Source organism: Lutjanus erythropterus, chromosome 15, assembly GCF_056507025.1.
Source record: "Lutjanus erythropterus isolate fLutEry1 chromosome 15, fLutEry1.hap2, whole genome shotgun sequence".
Taxonomy (NCBI): Eukaryota; Metazoa; Chordata; class Actinopteri; order Lutjaniformes; family Lutjanidae; genus Lutjanus; species Lutjanus erythropterus.
Genome location: NC_139331.1, coordinates 37,052,050 through 37,074,784, shown reverse-complemented (window position 1 = coordinate 37,074,784; position 22,735 = coordinate 37,052,050). Strand labels below are relative to the sequence as shown.

The 22,735-nt window shown below is 40.6% G+C and overlaps 1 protein-coding gene across 1 annotated transcript in view; it reads right to left on the bottom strand.

Annotated features, from left to right (window-relative positions):
* The window catches only part of adgrg6 (adhesion G protein-coupled receptor G6), a 105,545-nt gene that overhangs the window by 5,726 nt on the left and 77,084 nt on the right, over window positions 1-22,735 (bottom strand). The window contains exons 23-33 of the mRNA XM_084736809.1: window positions 22,437-22,583; window positions 22,229-22,345; window positions 21,591-21,636; window positions 20,478-20,584; window positions 18,777-18,904; window positions 17,360-17,628; window positions 17,040-17,142; window positions 16,279-16,429; window positions 15,630-15,762; window positions 13,998-14,099; window positions 10,140-10,295 (exon numbers count right to left, since the gene is read on the bottom strand). Coding sequence (XP_084592935.1) covers window positions 10,140-10,295; window positions 13,998-14,099; window positions 15,630-15,762; window positions 16,279-16,429; window positions 17,040-17,142; window positions 17,360-17,628; window positions 18,777-18,904; window positions 20,478-20,584; window positions 21,591-21,636; window positions 22,229-22,345; window positions 22,437-22,583 — 1,459 coding nt within the window. The remainder of the gene's footprint in view (window positions 1-10,139; window positions 10,296-13,997; window positions 14,100-15,629; window positions 15,763-16,278; window positions 16,430-17,039; window positions 17,143-17,359; window positions 17,629-18,776; window positions 18,905-20,477; window positions 20,585-21,590; window positions 21,637-22,228; window positions 22,346-22,436; window positions 22,584-22,735) is intronic.

Genomic DNA, 22,735 nt, shown 5'->3' with positions numbered 1-22,735 from the left:
ACTGCCGCGAGCTGATCGAATGATGGCAGGAGCTCCTGCTGCAGACTCTCAACACTGTGGAGGTTCCCTATTTGTCAAATCTGTCTGGAAAAGGTAACCCTGCCCTTCAGCAGCGCCTCTCAGCTGCCTCAGTTACTGCAGCAGCCCCACACAGAACACTTCTACAAAGAAGGGTTCCACAAGGGTTCTCACTGAAGGGTTCAGGTTCTACCCAGAATCATTTGCTTCTGAACAGCCCTTTGTATGAAGAAAAGGTTTGTCAAATGTTCTTTATAAGGCTAAAGATTCCGTTAGGAAAAGGAAAGAGTTTGAACGCCTCAACAGTTTGCTCCAACAAGCTGTTTCTCTCCTAAAAACTTGAATCAGTCTTTTTTGGGGGGAGGCTGCAATTATTATTATTTTTCTACCCGATGGAAAAACCTCACCACGTATTCTCTGTGTGGCCTGAACTTCATTTGTTGTCCAAAACTAGAATTACCACCAAGGGGCTGCATGCCGGAGCCAGCCAATCAGGTTGCGGTTCAAATCCATGTCTGTCCAGACTCAGATGATAGGATCATAACCATACAACTGACATGCATGAATCTAGTAATTTCCAGTGAGACACATGCTGTCTTCACTTAGAGACTACTTTTACAGAGGAGGACAGAGGACTGATAGAGAGCTGAACATTATGATGTCACAGTGAAGTTGACCTTTGACTTTCTGAATATAAAACCTCATCACCATTGGGCAAATGTGGTGTCATTGCAGTAGGTGCTTCACCATCTGTTGCCTGGCAGGGATCTACACTCTACTGAAGGACCTCTTCTAGTTAGTCAATGAATTCTTGAGTTGCAAACAAATGAGGTCATAGTGTCCTTCGACCACTAAATTCTAATGAGGTCATCCTTGAGTCCAAGTCGACGTTTGTGCCAAATTTGAAGGCGTCCTTGGCCGACCATTTCAGTCAGGCATTCTCTTCCCATTCTGCTATCTGCATGTTACCATTTTAAAAATCTTAGTCACTACATGAAACAATAACAACCTCAGAGGATTTTCCTGCCATGTCTCGGCTCTCTACGCGTAAATGTTGCACCAAAACGAGTTGCTGCATCCTGGGCTTTGCACCCCCAAGATGACTGTGATTACAACCAAGCCACAGCATTTTTCCCATTTTTCAGAAAGATTATGTGTGGAGCCTGGCTGTGTGCGGCTTGTTTGGCAGTTGTAAGGCCAGCTAACCAGAGGTGAGATGACAGTTCCAAGTTGGAGCTGTCTGTACAGTAACAGGAATTTTGGCACGTAAGGAATTGTTTTGGATAATGTGTTTGCTAGTATCTCTGAAACACTCCTCCAGAACTGTGCAACCCTTAGGCACTGACTCCAGCACCAAAAGAAAAACTGTGTCCAATCCATTTTGAGTGAACATGGTTTGATTTGGTGATGCTAATTCTTTCATTTTATGCAGGATGCAGGGAGTGAAGTATGTTTTGTGTTTGAGAAAAAACTGGATAACTTGATGGTTGGGGTTCTGGGAAGATAGTTGCATGTTCTGCCAAATTAGTTTCAAATTGGGCTTGGCGCTATTTGAGGGGAGGTTTCCCTTCCATACTCTGTCAATAGCAAAGGACCTTCAGGTGGCCTCATGTAAGATGAAATATATATCAGAGACCAGTCTGCTGGGGCCGGTCAGAGCTGTATGGGATGGATGTGTGAGGAAAGGCGTGTTCCAAGGCACACCATAAGTACGCATCACTATGCAGAGTTGGAGATGTCACCGAGAGTGTGCAGCTCTTTACTGCTCCACTGAGGAAATGGAATTGGTTGGCTTCCCAATCAGAGGTTATTACTGGGACAATGAAGATACCAGAAGAGGTTGTTAAAGGGGCTCTTTTCCAGATCTATATTTTTATTCTTGGACTCCTCAAGAGTATCTTGGCAAGATTCACAGTTGAAAAACATCCTTAATTATGTTACATTGGCCCTTTATGCAGCCCATCTTCATCCCTGACTGAAATAAGCCATTTCCTGTCTCTTTAATGCCCCCTTCGCTTGCAAGAGTTTCATTTTAATCCAAAACACGATCTTTCCCTCACCCTGACCTCATGTTTTCTGTCCTTAAAGCTAAGTAGATTTTAACCACTGCGTCATCAGATTCTAATTATAATATAATAATAATTGTAATTATTTTGTACAACATGGACAATGAAGAAACAATATGTACAAATAATGAAGAAATAATATGTACAAATCTCACAGGAGTTTTCTGAATCTAAGGTTCCCTTCTAGACACGCTTCCCAGATCTTGTGAAAACAGCGATTAAAGATGTTGCTGAAGTTTCCGAGGGCTGAGCTTCACTGATTACTGGACAAAACTTTAAACTTTATTCACTGATTTTGTTGAAACTGGATGATAATTTATGAAGAAAGTATTTTCTGGTTTTGTCTCTGATGTCCTCCGGCTGCTCTGTCTCAGCATTTCGGTGATTAACTCATCACGTTTCTTTAGCTGACTCTGCCTGACTGAAAACCTGGCAGGAGTCTTTACACCTTTAGTGCAGGAGCTTTGGTCTGCAAGGAGTTCAGGTGGTCAAAATCTCCTAGTTTGGGTAGACTCTAATCAGGTAATCAGGTAGCTACATGGCTAACTGAGCTAAGTAGCAGTAGCTGTTAGTTCCTTAAGCAACAAGTAAAGCTATACGTTTGTCATAACTTTGTGAATCACAGAGAACTGAGGCAGAGCAGCCGGAGGACATCAAAGGGAAAACCAGAAAATACCTTTCCTTCTCAAATGAAAAAGTGAGCAAATAAAGACGGACTGGGCAGGTGGGTGGATGGTCCCTGTACTTTGTGAGTGTGCAGCACCTGGAGTAGATGACCACATAAAAATATCTGTGATGAGTTGATGCAAGCTTGTTGTCAAAAGTTAAAAACAGTAGTATTCAGAGTGGTCTAAAATGCTCCTACATCTAATATGAACATAACTGGCTATGAAAAGTTGGAAATAAGTGTGTTTATGTGATGTTTCCCAAAGTCTAACCACATCTGTTTATTTGGAAATGCAGAAAGAGTGGAAAAACACTCAGCAGAGTTAGAAAAAGTGTCCTACTTGGACTGTTCAGATATATGTGATAAAATATAAAAAGTGACAAATGCATTCATTCCTGTGGCTCGACACAAAAAAGACTGTGTGGTCCACAGACCGAAGCCATGGCAACCACATGTCAAGATTTACTGCATCAGTGACGAGCAAATTCCTCTATGATGACATGACTTTGCTGACTGTTTCATCGACACGCTATAAAACTCTGAGGATCATGAACTCTGCAGCTCATGACTACTGTTTCATGGGAGTGTTAATCATGTGATTATGAAAGACACTAGAGATGTGCTCAACAAACAAAATGACAACTTTCTAGAAGGCTGAATCAGCTGATTTTTAATACCTAAAAACTGAGAAATAATAGAGAAATATATCCAGATTGCCTTGAAAGTCAACTATAATTGTTCTTTTGCTTCAATTTCTTCTACTTGATTTTGTTGCCTGCATTACATTTATATGCAATTATTCTGTATTAGATATTTATGTTCATTTAGATGTTTAGTCTCTTCAGCACTGACAGTTCACACAGATCTCAGTATTTAAACATGGCCACAATTTTCCCCTTAACTGAGTGGAAATGACTTGCAATAGATTGCAGCAATAGTCGCCTAAACTTCACTACAATATTGTAGAAAAATGACCAGATGTGTACAAAATGAAAGCTGTCTCAGAGCCATAAGAACAGTAATGTATGTTGGACATTGAGAACACACTAAAAAGTCTCAAGCATGGAAATTCAAGAATGGATGGATGGATGGATGGATGGATGGATAAGTGGGTAGGTAAAAGCTTACTGATGTAAGCACCAGGGGCTGGTGGAGAACAAAACAGAGCTAAAAGCAGCCCGTCCTCACCAGAAGAATGGGCATATAAGTCAATTGTGCAAACAGCTTATTGCAACCCTTATTTCCGTTTATTGTTAGTCAGTGACGTCTACTGGTCGTACTAATTATGATGGGAGCGAAGGACTGCAGCAACTATCAATTATTTCCATTGTCAATGAATGTGTTGATCATTTTCTCATTTAATCAATTCTCGTCTGGTTCTTAAAATGTCAAAGAACGGTGAAAAACATCGATCAGTGTTTCCCACGACCCAAAGTGACGTCCCCAAATGTCTTATTTTATCCACAACCCAAAAATATTCAGTTTACTGGAATATAGGACAAAAGAAACCAGGAAGTATTCACGTTTAAGAAGGTGAAAGAATTCACCTGTTTAGTCGAGCTAAACTTGATCTGGCTTTCTGAGCCTGAAAGTCAAATGGAATTTGTTCTCTTAAGGATTTATATATTGAAGGAGTGTTTGCCTCATTTAATCAATTATTAGAAAAAATTGATCCAAGTCCTTCTGACTTTTTTTTCCACTGTCTTCAGGTCAGGGCCTTTGTGAAGAAAGCCTACACTCCTTTTTCCAATAAACCACCATCCAGATGAACTTCTGTCCTTGAAACTGAACCAGAAAGGATCAGTTGCTCAGGGCGATTCTTTCATAAATAATCTGAACATGGAACCTTTGGATAATTTAAGAACCCGCTGGGAACAAGCCATTTTTCTGAGGATGTGTGGGAGGCATGCTGAAGACAAGATCGCATCCAATTTTAGATACTCCAACACTCTCACCTCTCTCAAACTAAACCTGCAAGAATAGATGCTGGTATTTAGTCCTTTTTTGAGAGGTACAGGACGTCTTCAGTGACTTTTCACAGGTTTTGTTTTTTTGTGCTTTTCAGAAAGAAGAGCTTGGATCTCTAAGTGAAGCATATGGGATCACTATTACACCTTTCTAGGTACAACATGGAAAATGTTCATCTAGCTACCAGAATGTGGTCACGTTCTCAATGCTGCTTCATTACAGTCAGCTGGACAAGGACTAGACCTCTTCAGGTTGGTGAAAATAAAATACACTCTGCAGGGAAGTAAGTCTTGCAGTCTACAAGGTATGGGGATCTTTTTTATGCTGTGATCCACACAACTCAAAAATGTTCAACCTCCTATTAGAAAAAGTTCTTACTTAGGAAGTTAAATGCAAATGTTATTAAGTGCCGTAAAATAAAACATTTAATAGCGTCTGTGACCTCAAGTGTCATTTCTCCTCCTCTGTCTCTTCACTGATGAGGGTCGACCTGTGTGAAGACTTGCCAAACTCATCAGTTTGCGACTGTCAGCCATGTTTTTCATTTGCGTGTGGTGTCACACACCTGGAATGTTCTGAGGTAGGAGGCCGAAAATCTCAAAGAGGACATTCTGACCTCTGACTCTGCCTTGAGTGCAGCATCAGTCTGCTTTAGTGTGTCTGTGCTGTGTCAGTTCTTTGTCTCGTCTTTTCAGGTGCCTGAGGAACTGATTATAACATCTCCCAGACTGGGAGCACCTGGGCTCACCGTCTTCCCTGCCAGCACTTGTATCATTTTGTCTTCTTTTGCCATTGTTTTATTTTTTACAATCTGGATTCCAGAAAAAGTTGGGATGCAGCTTCAATGAACATAAAACCAGAATGCAACAATTTAGAAACAAGATATTTAATATTCAAACTGATAAACTTGATAAACTTATTGTTTTTTGTAAATATACACTGATTCTAAATTTGATGTGACAGGAGTGACAAGTCCACATTTCAGACTGTTTTCACTGATCATGGACGTCATGTCCTCCGGGCTAAAGAGGAAAAGGACCATCCAGATTGTTCCCAGCACTGACTTCAACAGACAGCAGCTGTGATGGTATGGAGGGATTCAGAGAGACATATGCTGCCATCACTGACGTCTTCTTCAGAGACGTCCCTGATTATTTCAGAGAGACGATGCTGAGACACATTGTGGACGTGTTCCAACAGCGTGTCTTTGTAGTAAAAGAGTTCAGGTCCTAGACTGACCTGCCTGCAGTCCAGACTTGCCTCCCATTGAAAATGTGTGGTGCATTATGAAGCACAAAATAGGACAACAGAGACTGTGGACTGTTGAGCAGCTGAAGACGAATATCAAGAAAGAATGAGAAAGAATTGACCTTTAAAACTTCAACAGTTAGTGTCTCAGTTCACAAACACTGAGTTTTAAAAGAACAGCTGATCACAGTGGTAAACATGATCCTGTCACAACTTTTGCAGAATGTGCTGTCATCATATTCAAAACATAAAATCTTGTTTTTGTACTGTACTCAACTGAATGTAGGCAGTACAGAACTTGCAGCTGATTACACTCAGGTGATGGTCTGCAAATCAAGAGAGTCAAACGTAGAAGGCAGAAGATGAACAAATCCTTTGCAGCTGTGGATTTTGGAGAATTGTTGAACACTGGCAGAAATAGAATCATATCTATTCTTTCATCTCTAACTGCTGACAAAATAAATCCAAGGGATTTGTAAAGGGCTCTTTGGCACTAGGAACAAAAAAACCTGTTTTCAGGTTTGACTGACAAATTACTGCTCTCAAGGACGAAGTCTTATTTTGCTTCTTTTCCTTTCGCATGGAAACCTTCACAGAAAATCTGATTAAGATGGATTTTCACCCTAAAACCAAACACATAAATGTATGATGTCATCTGTACACAGTTCAAGTCCAACTGAAATTACAGTCATTCATTCCTTCAGGGTTTCCAACTCATGTTGTTGCTGTTTACATTCACTCATAATGTGTTTTATATTATTAAGCAAAGGTATTTAAAAAAAAATCACGTGGCATCAAATCTAAAATTTTCTATCCTACAGGCCCAAGTCAGTGCGATTGGTTTACATGTTTGATTGACAGCTGAGCCAACATGTGGCACAGACGGACAATAGCTGTGTGTCCGTCCAAATGTATCACAAATTTCAACAGAATTTTGAGTAAATTGGCAAAAGAAAATGCCAATTAATACTTGTGATAAGCAGTAGGTGGCAGCAGCTCTCCAGATGCAAAACCATTGCACTTTTTCTGAAAAAGTGTTTCCATCTCCCATCAACAACATTAATTCTTTCTTATTTGAATTTTTCTGTTTCCATCAACCTCTTAATGCAACACTCTGAAATGTGCACAGAAATATATTGATGGAAACAAGGCTAATATAAATAAACGTGTAAAGCTTATAAGCCAAGGACAGGCAGTATTTTATCAACATTTTTGTTGAAGAGAGAGAATTTTAGGGCCCTATTTAGTTGATCCATGACATCTGATCTAAAGTGTACGGTGCATTTAGGGCCTGTCCACCTACAATTTGCTATTTAAATATACTTAATCTGGGTGCAAAGAAGGCACAATGTGGAAGGAGGTTGCATTTAGTTTCTTAATTAATCATGGGTGTGTTTTGGGAGGAACATGAATTAAACCAATCAGAATGTCATCTCCTATTCCCTTTGAAGGCCAGGTACACCCGCCTATGGCGCGTTGTTATTTAAATGCCAGATTCAGCAGGTTGGAGAAATGAACAGTGGTGCTGAAATGACCCACTAGCAGTGATTCAGGGACTGAAGTTAATCTGTGGTTCAGGCTGGTCGTGTCATAACTAAGAGAAGTTACTATGAGAAAGGCTGTGTGCACGTTTACTCACGATACACAGCAGTGTGCCTGCTGTAACATTACTGCATACATGGAAAAGTTACTACGTAAGTGACTGAAAGCAGCTGCTTTTATCATTAAAGTCAATAAAGAAAACACTAAGACATCAATACAACACACAATAAAAAAATCACCTGGAAAGTTGGCGCTGCAATACATAAATTGAAAGAGGCTGCTTTCAGTTTTGTTTCCATGTGTGCAGTAATGTCACTGCAGCAAATATCATGAATATTTAAGCAGCAATAAATAAATAAAAACTGTAGTTATAAACAGACAGGAATTTGGAAATTCTGCAGAGAAAAGAATCTCTCAGACCACTCTGAGAACAATTTCACTGTGTGAACTTTGACTGTGTGAGTGTGCGAGCTTTTGGATGTGTGCAAGAACGCGAGACATTCACATCAAATCCTTACTAACCGATTTAAACAATCACAAACTTTTTATCCTCTCTTACCTGCAATCATCTGCTATTAACCAGAATATTAATTGTAGCCTCATCTTACTATCAGATTCTCCATCTTATGGATCTGATGTCTATATTTTATGAAAAATTTAATCAGCAGGAGGTTGGACAATTACACCGTTTAGTAGCCAAGAGATCAAACTTTTAAAACATGTTTTCCAGCATAACTGAAAACCCCCTCAAGATACAATGAACTGAGATATATATATATCTGTTACTGATCCAGTTTCAAAATTTAAATATTTACTACATGTTCGTTTCTTTGTCAGTTCTGCCTGCTGAAGGATCTTTATTTTCCGGTCCGTACACATTCAGTTTGATCTGTCTAAAGCTTCTTATTAAGATACAAATTTAAAAATGCTGTATGTCTCACTCTGTAAGTTAGAGAACAGATGTTAAATCTAACAAACACCAGAGAGAGATTTGTTCGGTCTCAATGGTATTTTATGGCAGATTGTAACATCTGGACTCAGAACAAACAGTGTTTTACTTCATGATCCTGTCCGCCAACATCATCCAAAACATTTGGTGTTAATTCTGACGAGCAAACCAAAACTCTGACTGCTCTAATGTGAACCACAGCGTTAGCCTGTTGTTACTCTGCTCTTATTAAAACAACAATCAAATCACAGTTAAACGAGGCAGATGTTAGCTTGGATGCAGTCGGTCATGGCGTGCTTGTTTTCGCACCCCGGGGCACTCTGGGTGGGTGGAGTCGTAGTTTTAGTCATGAGCCAATGGGTGGAAACGGACGCTCCTCCCACTCAGTGTGTCTCAGGTTGGGAAGATGGTGTGAACTTGTGTGACATCACAGTGACCAGCCAATCACAACACACAGTGGCTGCTTTCCCAAAATGTCCGCTGGCAAAGTCTTCGAGTTTGAGATTTTTTATTTTTTACTTCTTCTTCTTCAGTTAAAATTAAATACAAATGTAGACTTTGAGTCTCTGGATTCACTTCGACCACAAACACTTTGGGAAACACACAGCGGATCACATGATGCGGGAAGCAGGAAGGCAATCAGCCAATCAGCTTTAGCTTTACCTCCGGTGGTCCTCCGCTCTTGCTATTGGTTTGAAGAGCTTTCTACACACCAAACACAGAGGTACATACATGAACATCACATGTGAGGAGATAATACAGAGGCTTCCACAGAGACAAACCTGAAATAATAATTACACAGAAACAGGAATCATCTTTACATGCAGACTTGCTTCTGCAATTTAATTGCAAAAAAATCCCTAAAAATATTACAACATGCATTGCATTTTTTTTTACATTTTAGGTCGCAACAATCCCAAAACTGAAATCTTGGAGTGACTGGTTTATGCTCTTTTCTGTATATAAAGATGGATGACATGACAGCTCCTCCAAAAGCCAAAACATTTGGTGGCTGGTTGCAGTATATTTCATAAACCCCGCCCCCTCCATGTTAGCAGATAGGACATGGTCCAAACTAAAACATCAAAGTTCACATCAAATAAATGTTTCCTAAGATGGTTTCTGTTATTTTAGGAAGTTTGTATCATGCTGTTTGTTCGTTCAGTTTTCAGGAAAAAGCTCTGCTCAGGCCCTCGATACCGCGGCTCCAACCCTGGTCACTATCGCTCAAACTCCAAATGATGTCACCAGAACAAGATGGCAGCGCTCATATCAGGCTTCATTTTTGTGCATTATATTTTCATGATAAAGTCTGTGTCAGACATTATATTTTTGAGTCTGCATGTAAATGTGATTGCACAACTGACTGTTTTTTTTTTTTAATTGAATTATCGCAAAACCTTCATAGAGGTGAAGAAAGAGGGTAATTTACAGAATCATAAACTTTTATTACTATAGCAATGAAAACAAAAAGCTCACATGCTGCAGGGTTTTGTCAAAGAAAAAAACATGTTTCATCTTTTTCTTTTATTAAACTGATCTTGATTTCCACACTGGCTATTTTACATCTGTATCCTACTCAGATTTGATAGTTTTTAGATATAATTTCCTCTGTCTTGTGATTGATTTTTATCCTTCCTGTCCTTGTCCCTGTGTTTCAGTGTGTCTTCCTGTGTCTCACCTGTGTTGCTGTGTCTCTTGGTGAACGGGTTGAGTGTAGCTTTAGCTTTGGACGTCCAGTTGGCGGTGCTGGATCCGAAGGAGCTGGAGGACAGAGACTTGCCCAGGTTGTCTGAGCTCACCTTCTTCGTGTTGTTGGTGGCCGTCTTACTCCAGTCTGCAACACACACACACACACACACACACACACACACACACACACACACACACACACACACACACACACTCACTAATCAGCTGATACACCTGATATCAATAAACAGTCCTTCAGGCCTTCTCCCCAAATTCATATCACGACTTAATAGAGTTCTTGAAGACGTTTCGTCTCTCATCCAAGAGGCTTCTTCAGTTCTGACTGACTGGTTTGGGAGTTCATGTATTAAACCTAATGGGGTCGTTAGCACCTGGGGGGGGCATGTGACTTATGTGCCCGCCCCTCCATTGTGTGACTCGTGAGTTTCACTTGGGGGGAGGTGTGAATGAGAGTCATTAAGGACTCTGCTGTCATGTGACTTGTTAGGGTCACATGATTTCAGGTGGGTATCCAGCTGCCTGTGCAGTGATCTTAAGACTGCACTGTAAGTGGCAGATAAATTGTGTCTTAGACCTCCTCCTCTGTTGAGAGATGGTCGTTCCAGGTTAACAAAAATGGCCTCTTTCACTCCTCTCTCAAACCATCTGTCTTCCCTGGCCAAAATACGGACATTGTCATCCTCAAAGGAGTGTCCTGTGGCTTTCAGGTGTAGATGGACTGCTGAGTCCTGACCTGAGGAACTGGCTCTCCTGTGTTCCTCTGCCATTATCTCCTGCTGCGTGTGTTCCATCCTGCCCGCTGCGACAATTCACGGGCATCTTTTTATAGAATTTCCTGTTTTTAATGGCGGCCACGCCCTTCAACAGGAGACAAAACTTTTGAGCGCAACTAAACATTTGATCACAAATTAGTCCAGATGGTACACAGCGATTTTGAAGCCAATCTGCTGAATTCTGTTGGAGTTTGTTAAAATACAACACATGGAAAACGCCAAAATTGAAAACAAAATTCAAAATGACTGACTTCCTGTTGGGTTTAAGATGTGAAAACCCTATCATCAATTTTTCCACTAATTGATTAGTTAGAAAATAATGAAAATTGATTAATTGATCCTGTCACAATCTTGGTCTTGATCAATCTGGCAATAATTTTTCCAATAATTGATTAGGTGTTTGGGCCATAAAATGTCAAAAAAATATTGATCAGTGTTTCTTGTTTTGTCCACAACTTAATTACTCAAACTGATAAACCGATTATGTAAATAGTTGGCGTTTAATTTAATAATCAATTAATCGTTGCCTTGTGATTCATTCCTGGGTCTCCAGGAAAGAAAAAGGAAGTTTGTGAAACACTGGCAGTAAAAACATCAGTGAATCCAGGAGGACGCTGAGCAGCTTTGGATTTCACCAAATTCAAACCAAATTTATGTCCATCTGACAGCTGTTGAGATGTTTTCAGCTGTGGAGCAGCTGACTGACATCCAGAGATCAAAATAAAAATGCACAGATGGAAACTGAATAAAACGTTACAGCTGTTTGTCTTGGCTTCGCACTGATCACTTGTTAGTTGGAGCCTGATGATGGAGAGATTGATAACTTCATATAAAAACACAGAGTCAGAATATTATCTTCAGGCTGAAACATGACGCCGGCTGTCAGACTGAAGCTAAACTCAGTTTCTCAGTTAAAGAACTGCTGTATCACACGTGGATATTTTAAATATCTGATCATTATCAGTGACCTCACAGTTTTTTTTTATTTTATAGTTGATTCAATAAGAATTCTGCATGAATGATTATTTGTACATGTCTTATTATATCTTTTACATACATTTGTCTTGCTACATCATTTTTAACTTGTTGCAAAATGTAAAATATGTAAAAATTTGTGATCTGATTCAACTGTTAGATTCATCTAGAATTTCTCAAAGCAAGAAACAGTAAAATGTTTTTAAAAGATTATAAACATGTTACTTTAATAATAACAATTTTCCACCTAGAACCATCATAAAAAAATCAGTGCCTGTGGGAAAACACTGGAAACAAGAACAAAATAAAACAAAAAAAAAGTCGTAAACGTTGCTGTTCGTAATGAGTAGCAGTTCTTTGTTTCAACATTTGAGAGCTTTAACACAAAAACTGTTCCCTAGTCTCCCCTACTTTATTTTTAAATAGCTTCAAAAAACCTTTGCAGAATTTTCTAAAACCTTCTGAATTGTTTCCAGGACTTTCCAAAACCTTCCTTAACCTTTCTGAAACTTTACCATATTCGCTAGAATTTGCCAAAACTCTACCAAAACCAAAACCAAAACCTTGTAAAGCTGTTCCTAAACTTTCCAAAACTTCTCCAAACCCTTTCAAGACACTTCCGAAACCTTTCCAAAATGTCTCAAAGCCCCTAATTTATTTTAAATCGAGTCTAATTAATGATTTTTTTGAATTTTAATGTCATAAAATTGGAAATTGAGACCACTTGTTAAGTTTTATTGACAGAGACAATGATAGTTGCTAAGCAACCAAGATGCATCTCCAACTGTGCAAAAAGTAACAATGTAACACAGAAACTTATATGAAAAGTCAGGTACCAACAACACTGCAGTTTTTAACTTTTTAACAAAGTTATTGTACATATAAATGTGAAACGGTCAAAATGACCTCGTTAGCTCTTCTAGTTGTTGCAGAGAGATCTTTAATGCATCTTTTCTGTCTCTGTCCTCATGTGTAAAACAACTGGTGGGACATATTTCAGTTGTTCTCGGGGATCTATTGAAAGGACGTTCCTCCTGACCCAGACCTGACACTCTCTGGATGCTCAGAGACGACTTTGAACTGTACATCTGAGGAACCGTCGGCGCTGACGCTCAGACTGGAAGCTGCCAAGAAGATGATTCTAACCAGCTGTAAATCACCTTCAGCTCCCAGAGAGAACTCAACGAAGTGATCAACATCAGACAAACGGACAGAACACGGTCCCACAGTCTGCAGCAGCCAATACATTTCTGAGCACATGTGGGGTCCATTTATCGATTAGTTCAAAGATCAATAATTGTCAAATATGTCTGCCGGAGCTGTTCATCATGGATCGCTGAAATCACTGATTAACCCCCTGTGTGGGTTCTAGATAAAATCCTTATAACATAGAAAGGTTTTCAGTAGAACCCCCTGAGTGTGTTCTTGTTGGCACCCTTAGAACATGGAATGATTCTGGAATCAACCCCCAGAGAGGGTTCTGGGTAGAACCCATTACACATTGCTTAGGTTCCTACACCTGTTCTCCTGTTGCTTCGACCTCCATCTACTGTCAGTAGCACACTGACCGTGGATAAAAACCTTGGAGAACCACACTTCAAACACCCTGAACTGTCCCTTTAAGAATGCATGAACATGAACTTTTGTTCTAAGAGTTCTCCCTCTGATCCTGGTTTCAGAGAGGAATTCTCGCTAAAATCTTTTTCACAGACGTTCACGCAAGAACCTGACGGTGGAATGAAAGCAGCTGCGGCGTGCAGACCTGTCGGCCCGCTCACAAATGAGATGGCAGCCGTACAGTCGGCCCACGGTGCACCTGGAGGACTTCCTGCTCTTTCAGGGACAACTCCGTTTTATCTTTTTTTATTAGCTGTAAAGCCGCGCTGTCTTCGGTTTTATATTTTTAATAAAGAGCCTCCTGCGTTTTTTTCTGCTGCTGTGGGAACCTGGCACGAGTCCCGCAGACAGACATCTGACAGGACTCCTGTAGAGAGACCTGGACGAGATTTATTGTCCTGTCCTGAACCTTTGAGATCAGACAGACGGACAGAAAGACGGATGGACGGACAGATAGGTACCTGAGTTGTCTGACAGTCTGAATCGTCCACAGCAGAGGTATCTCCTCCACTGCTTCTGGACGTTTTCTTTCAGGGCGCAGTGGAAGATAAATATGAACAGACCTGCAGAAAGAAACCAAAGACAGAAAACCAGTTTTATTGTGTTTGTTAAAATCTGTGTCCAACTTGTTAATATAACAGCCAAGTTGTAATGAGGACGTTGTGCGTCAGACATGGTCTGGTGTTCGAGGTGATTATGGATTTAGAGTTATATTGGTGATTCACAGTAATTTAGCCTTCACACAACACCTCTGTTGTGCTTTTCAGCTGCTGTCCAGCATCACCTGTCCTGCACCAACCTTTAGACTGAGAATTCAAGATTTGTTTGGACCAAACCAGAGTTGGTGATTGTTTGGACAATGGAAAGACGAACCAGGACATTTTTGTTGAGTTTTATTTAGTTTGTATAAAGTCTGAATGAAGCTGACGATGATGCAAAAGGATTCTGAGTTTGCTGAGATCAATAAATCAGCTGTTTCTGGTTAAATCACACGTCTCTTCCTCTTTAAAAAAATCTCTCTGACTGTAGTGATCCTTTCCATAATGTTGTCAGACACTAACAAGAACAATCTGAGCCTGTCAGAGACAAAAACAGTCGTCAGCAGTCGTCTGGTGAAGCGTCTGACGTCGCGTCGGCTGTCCTGCGCTCCGCGGTGCGCTCTGGTGAAGCGTCTGACGGCGCGTCGGCTGTCCTGCGCTCCGCGGTGCGCTCTGGTGAAGCGTCTGACGGCGCGTCAGCTGTCCTGCGTGCTTCGTTTCTATCAGTCTTCTCTGCTTCCATCACTGTTAGTTTTGTGGTTTGTGGTGATTTAGAGACTCGGTTTGTAAAGTTTCATGTTGTTGCATTGTTCTGTGTACAATAACGTAGATAAACCAGCTCATATAAAATTATATGTATGATTACTTTTAATTCCTCATGTAAATGTTCTCCCTGTGCATGTTTGTAGCTTCTATCTGTTTTATTGTGTAATTGTGATGCACACTGACTGACAAAAAGGGTAAATTTTCAGTTGACTATGGGGGCTGTTGTTATTTGTTTGCTTGTTGTTTGTGTTTGTTTTTGTCGCTGACAGACTCAGGATCATTACAGTGAGAGAGCTTTTTTTTAACGAGGAAGAGTTCAAGTGCTCTCGCTAAACTCATGAGACTCCTGCTGCATCATCAGCTTCATTCAGACAGAAACTAAAATAAAAGTCCCTGTTCGTCTTCCCACTGTCCCGACAATCACCAGCTCTGGTTTGGTCCAAATAAATCCTTAATTCACGGTGTAAAGGAGTGCGGAGCATCCAGTGCAGGTGATGCTGGTGATGCACAGTTCACTGATTTTATAATTTAACTACAGGAGGACACACACTTTGAATTTCTCTCACTGTGAGGAAATGTGATATTTTACATCACAGATGATGAAGGCTCATAAAAGAATTTAATGTGGTGCATCGCACTGTAAAAAAACGATGAATCATCAAATATTTTTACAGGATTCGACTAAGGAAAATCTTAGTCGATGACAGCCCTTTATGAAGAGAAAATATGAGCGTACAGGTTTGTGTCAGGCAGTTCTCGTCTAACACCTGTGAATCTCTCTCCAGTTACCTTGCAGTGAGTTGAAGATGGAGAAGAGGTACATGAAGGCGAGGTTGACGGGCCCCCAGGCAAACAGAGCGAAGCCCCACGTCATTCCCAGCAGGAAGGTGAGGCTGATGACGCTCCGCAGGTTTCTTAAAACCTGGAACACAATGGAAGGAAGTGCTCATTATTTTAGTGAATATCTTTAGGTTGTCCTCTAGTCCTTTCTTTTCTTTTCTCCTTCTTTACTCTTCTTGCTGGTGTGAACGTCGGCTCTATAACATTAGTGTTTTACCCATAAAGCCTTGAGAAAAAGATTTCTGAAGACTTTCATGGACTGTTTTATGGATTGTGGTTTGGTCAGTGGACAGTAAAAGTGAATGAAGGTTGAATAAAGGTGAAATTCCAAATAGTAATGAAACAGCTGTGGCATTTCTCAGAGATCACAGCTCAATAAAACACCCTGCCTGAGGTTATGACATAATGTTCTCCTCTGTCTGTTCATCTGTTGTGGCTGATGTTCCTCACGGTAACTCACTGACTGTACCCCAGAGGATTCTCAACACTCTTAAAAGTGCTTTAAATAATAAATGAAAAATCGAAATTTGCAATTTGAATGACTGCTGGCATAAAGTAAAGTAAAAGTGACATTTTTATTGAGTCAAAGTGAGTTTACCTCCTCTCTCAGCGTGCGGTTGCTGCGTTTTCCGTTGCGTCCGCAGATCTGCAGCATCACCACGACAAACATGGCGACGTTCAGCAGAAACACCAGACAGAAGTAACCGACACAGGTGATGTAGAAGACGACTGAATTCTGGATCCAGCAGCTGAGGACAGTACACACACACACACACACACACACACACACACACACACACACACACACACACACACACACACACACAGTTAGTGTATTTTCTACTGTGCGGTGTGTGACTCGATTAGTTCAGTGGACGCTGAGACGGGTCACTCAGCCGGACTTAGACCAGAGACAGCGAGCCAGAGACCCACATCCTCCTCCTCAAACCCCCAAAGAACAAATGCAGGTGCAGAATCTAAAAAGTTTTTCTGGAGGTAAAGTTACTGCAGCTAGTAAGCTAGTGTTAATTAGCCAGACATGCTAACATTTGCAGCTTATATTAGAGCAGATGAAGACAGAGTTTAATCCATTCATTTGACCCAAATTAAAAAAAGTTTTTATAACAAGAGGTCCATGTAAATAAAGACATGTTTAATCATTTGGTGAATTTAAATGATGAAGATACTGATTGTATTCATTTTTATCTTGTGTGACAAATTCCATGTCACGTCAACAACCCACATAATAATCAGTGCATCCTGTGAAATACTTCAAAATAATGATATTTTCCATGAAAAGTACACGCCACAGATACTTTGTACTTGACTGTATTGTCTCTGTGTATGAGGAGTACTTACAACTCTGAGGATCCCTCTCCTGACTCTCCTCTGCCGTACTCCTGCAGGCCGTAAGAGTTTTTATCCACAGCAACAACGATCCCCACCAGCACTGCAGGCAGACCTGGAACAGATGTTCTTTATTCTTTTATAGGGTTACATTTATAGGAATCAGAATAAAATCATTTCTATTTACGAGTTCTGCAGTGCTACAGAGGCCTTCCTGAATAAAATATCCTCTGTAAAGTCAAAGTGTCAGGGAAGAAAACATGATGATAAATAAGACTTCAGTAAATGTAGCCCAGATATATTCTGTTCTTTATAGTTGGAGCCTCTCTCACCCCAGCCGACGATGCAGAACTTGAGGATGTATCTGCGTATGTAGGTGTTGAAGACTTTGACCAGAGCAATGTACATGTGGATGGACTCCAACCCCATCCAGGTGAAGGAGGTCAACAGGAAGTAGTGCAGGAAGACGGCCACGGACAAGCACAACCAATCAGTTTCCAGACTGGCCAGCCAGCCGTCCAACAGGAAGACCATGTTGAGGAAGAGCAGAGACGTGCTGAGATTCATCAGGATCTTAGAGGGGTAGTCACGCCGGAGTTTTCTGTGGGACGGAACCAGAAGAAAGATGAGATGTGGCATATGGTTGAAATTTGATTTTGTTGACAACTTTATTTTCTGCAGTTGATGCTCAGTTTCAGTTCCACACACTCACAGCCCCCAGTCCCTACTTGAACAATTTGTTTTTTTATTTCTTGACCAGAGTCTCCACATGTCGCTGCTTAAAGTTTCTCATGTTTCTGAACTTTTCCTGGTTCAGATTCTTCCAAATCATCTGAGGTTTTGAACTTCACCAGTGATTCATAAAGTTTGGTTTCCTGGAGCTTTTTGTGGGAAGAAAAATATGTACATGCTTGGATCTACTAATTGAATTTTCATCTAATTTCGGAAAGGCTGGACCACAGAAAGGCCAGGATGTGATTCATGCATGTACTAAATCATATAACAGACCTCAAATCTGATATAGAGTTGATGATGTCCATCTTGTCACTGTCCTGTCTACTTACATTCAGAAATTAAAATTTCTGGCAAGTTTGTTTCCAATTTAAACGACACATAATCTGGGTGAAGAGTATGATACAAGGTGCAAAGCAGCTGTATTTAGTTTCTTATTTAGTAACTGGTGTGTTTTGAATGCAGCACGAATTAAACCAGTCAGACTGTCATCTCCCATTCCCTTTAAGAGACAGGTGCATCTGGTGCATTGCTATTTAAATGCAGGTCGGGTAAGTTGTTGAAGTGTTTGGTTCTGAGGAAACAAGAACTCAGGTGACGATGTGCTGCAAAAACATGCAGCACAGCAGTGAGTTTGACTGCAACGAGGAGTGTGCGTACGTTGTGAGCCCTGTTATCTGAATAATGTGTCCATTAAATAGCAGGAAAATATTGTGTCACCGACTTTTGACCAGGTTTTTATTGGTCAATGACACAATTGCTTTCTGCTGCCTCAAGATAGCAATGCACCTGAACATACCTTATTTTAAAACCAACACACTGAAGGGTGCACAGATGGGGGCATGTGGGCATGAAAACGACAAAAACTGCACTGGTCAGAAAATAGCACTGACAGCTGCACTGTACTGTGCACCGGTTTATGCTGGGAGTAAGACAGGGCCCTCTGTCTCCTTTACACTGATAAATACACCACTGCCTCCTAGTGGACACATTTGATCCCCGATCTGTGTGACTCACTCGAAGGCGATGTAGGTGAGCAGCGTAGCAGCAGAGAAGATGGCGGAGATGCCGCAGCCGATGTAAGTGATGAAGGTCAGAATCTTGTTGTTCTTTGGATCGATGTGAGGTGAAGCTCCAGAAATGTCCTGCAGACACAGACAGAGAGACAACAAGGACAGTAAGATCACAACGAGCTCGACTTGTAAAGTAATAAGGACGAACGTACTGTAAAGTCCACATGAGGAGAAGGTCAAGGTCGGTGGATCAGGACTTTGACTCAGGAGACTGACATCATTAGACCAGTGAGTCGGTGTTGGTTCTTTTAAGGACGTAGATATTTTAACCCAAACCAGCATGTTTTGTTGTCTTCACCTAACCAGCCTGGGAATGTCCTGAAATATTTACAGAGATGGGAAGTAACTAATTTCAAATACTTTATTACTGTACTTAAGTAGATTTTCTAGATATCTGCACTTTACTTGAGTATTTCTACTTTTACTCCCAACATTTGAACACAAATATTTGAACTTTCTACTCCTTACATTTTCTAAAAAGCCTTATTCCTTTAGTTTTAATGCAAGATGAAAAAGAACTAAAGAGACCTAACAAGATCAAAAACAGCCAACAAGACAAAAACATGAGACAAAAATGACTAAAAGAGATAACAAGACAAAAATACGTAAAAGATGCAACGAGACAAAAGAAGACAAAAACAATGTAATGATACATGACAAAGTGAAAGATGTGACAAGATGAATACAACATAACAAGACAAAAAGGCCATAAAAGATTTAAAAACACAAAAGTGTCCTAGCAAGATGTAACAACACAAAAACAACGTAATAAGACGGAAACAAGATAAAAGATGGAACAGTGTGGAACAGTGTGGAACAGTGTGGAACAGGATGAAACAGAGAAGGAACCTCAGCTGTGAAGAAAAACTGAAGTTCAGTTTGTCTTTGCACACAAACAGTCAGTAGAAATGTCCTTCAGAGGACGACTTTTTACTTTTATACTTTGAGGACATTTCAGAGCCTGAACTTTTTCACTTTTACTGCAGTAAACAGGTTGAATCAGTACTTCTACTTTTACTCAAGTATCTGTACTTTTACTGCAGCAAAGGCTGAGAGGATTCTTGCCACCTCTGAATATTTCTCAGCCAGCTTTATTTTGAAAGTGTGGCCAGACGCTGCATATTTATTGATGCTCACTGATGCTAACCTGCCTGTGCAATGAGAGTGACTTCGGATACATCAGTGTGAAAGTCAGGCTGAACATCTGCAGCCACGAAATTAAAAATAAAATGAAACAATGTGAATGTGATTAGTGTTCAGTTATTACAAGGCCACATTTAAGTGATGCACATAAGAACAAATTAATGAAACAGGCAAAACATTAAAGAAAAAGCTGAAGAAAACATGTCATTAAAACCTGCAGTATCACATAAATGATGTAAATATCACGTTATTCATGTTTCACAGCTGTTTGTGCTGAAGGCTTTATGAACAGTTCTATCTTGATATCCACAACTGGTCACCTTCAAACTGAATCTGGTTAAAACCTTCTTTAATGAAAAGAGCATCAAACTGAAATCACAGTAAGAGTTTTTAATTAACTTTTGAATTCTTTCCCTAACAAGCGGCGCTGGTGCTGCAGAGAGAAAACTTCCTGCTGACCTCAGATAACTTTTTAATCAAACTCAGTCTCACAGATTCTTACCATGAGGATGCCGAAGTGTGTCAGGTGGTCACACAGGCAGACGGTTTTGTTGTTGCTGGACTCTTCAGACACTCTGCAGCCTTCTTCGTTCCAGCCTCCAGCACCACCTGGTGGCAGCACAGAGGTATTACTACACATTTACGATCACATTAGAGCCTCAGAGGATGAAACGAGCTCTGAAAAGCACATACAGGTCATGACGTGCTTTATTTCTTCAACACCACTTCTTATCATGCTTTTATATGTGATAAACAGACTTTGGATGTAGGAATTCCTGCTCACTTTCTACATCTGAACAGTTATTTTACAGCAATAAAAATAGTAAGTAATAAAACAATATCATCTGGGAACTTTTGGGCAGTTGTTTGCAGAGACATTTAAGGACAGATCTGTACTGAATATAAAAGGAAAGGAAAACCAGTTTGTATTGAGATAAGACTGTGCAGAAAGCAGCCATTCCCAAACACTGGGTCGGGACCCACAGGTAGGTCATGAGAGATTTTATTTGGATCCCCAAATAAATAAAAGACTACGGCGGGAATTCTGCAAATTCAAGATGCACTCTTACATCTTATTTGATCAGGACATTTTTTTATCGAGTTCGCTATGATTTCGTGTTCATATGTCTAATTTGCTGCTTTTCTGCTGAGATGATCGAGGCGTCTCCGCTGCGTTTTGGCCCTTCAGAAACATTGTGTGAAAAATATTAAATTGGACCTGTCCTGTGTTTTCTTTGGATTTGGTCTCGACTTGGTTTGGAAGCTGCTCGGTGTCAGTTTGTCTTGGACTCGACTCAAGTGCTCTGCATTAATGCAAGCGAGCACGTAGAATATTTTTTCATAAATGTGGAGGTTTATTTCCACGTACATGTGGACTGAAAGACCAAAAAATGAACCGACAGGGTGAATTCAGGAGACGCTCAACTCAGGCACCGAGTTTTCTTACACATACAGCCGTCAGAGTCCCAGAGGATGAGACAGAGCTGAGATGAAGCTTTAACAGATTGGATGTTTTCCTTCAGAACACTTGAGGTAAATTGTTTCTTGGTTCCCTGTAGATCAGAGAACCTGTGATGAACCCGAGACGTTCAGAGTGAGGAGACGACAGACTTACTGTTCATGCTGAAGTCCCAGAACATGCAGACCGGATTCAAGGACGGCTGTCAGGAGACAAGAAGAAGAGTTTTCAGAGGAGCTGCCACTCAGACACAATTTATTATCAGCACTCATCACAGATCAACAACACCGTCTCACTGCAGGCTGTCAGACACTCACAACATTTAATCTAAAGATCGACACTCAACACAACTTTCAAACTAAACTTTTATCCACCATCGTTCTAACATCTGGTTAACCTTTCAAAATAAAGGCATCTGGGTAAGTTCAGTCACCAAAACTAAACGGTTAAGTTTAGGAAAAGATCATAGTTTGGGTTAAAATACATTCTTAAAATCTGAGTGAAAGATTTTTTCACTGATTGTCTTTGTTCATCGGGATGACAGCTCTGATGATGGGAGATTAATTTTAGTTTAATTTAATTTGTTTAATTTGTAAAAGCACAGTGACATTGATTATGATGTCATAGTGACCTTTGACCCCCAAATTCTAATCAGTTCATCGTTGAGTCCAGGTGGAAGTTTGTGCCAGATGCACTGAAATTCCCTGCAGGTGTTCCTGAGATTCACAAGAACGGGACGGACTCGAGGTCACAGTGACGCGACAATAAACACACGAGCATTGAAACACCTGTACCTGATCGGACAGGTGAGCGATCTCGATCTTCACTGGATCCCTCAGGTTACTGATGGAGAAGTTCCCCACGCTGCTCGCCACCACGTAGCTGTTCAGAGAGCGACCGTGCTGCTCTTTCTGAGAAAACACAAAGGACGAGAAACATTCAAAAACACCGTCTGATATTTAGCTTCTTTCATGCAGGTGACTGTGTGCAGACTGGACCCACCTGGAACAGGTTGGTTCTGCTGAAGAACATGAAGTTGATCCTGGACAGAGACGATCTGTCGGCGTCGCTCAGGGAGTCTCCAGACAGCAGAGTGTCCGGGAGGGTCACCTGAGCTAAAGGGTTAATCCGCTCCGATTCAAAATCAATCTGAGACGAGACAAGAGGAGAGGGAGCGATCAATACTCAAAGCAACAAGAGTTTTCTTAACACTGTAAAAAGAAAATAAATAACATTTTTAAAAAGTTAGTGTCTGAGCTGCCTTATCATATAGACAGGATGAGCTGAGGTAATTTTGTTAA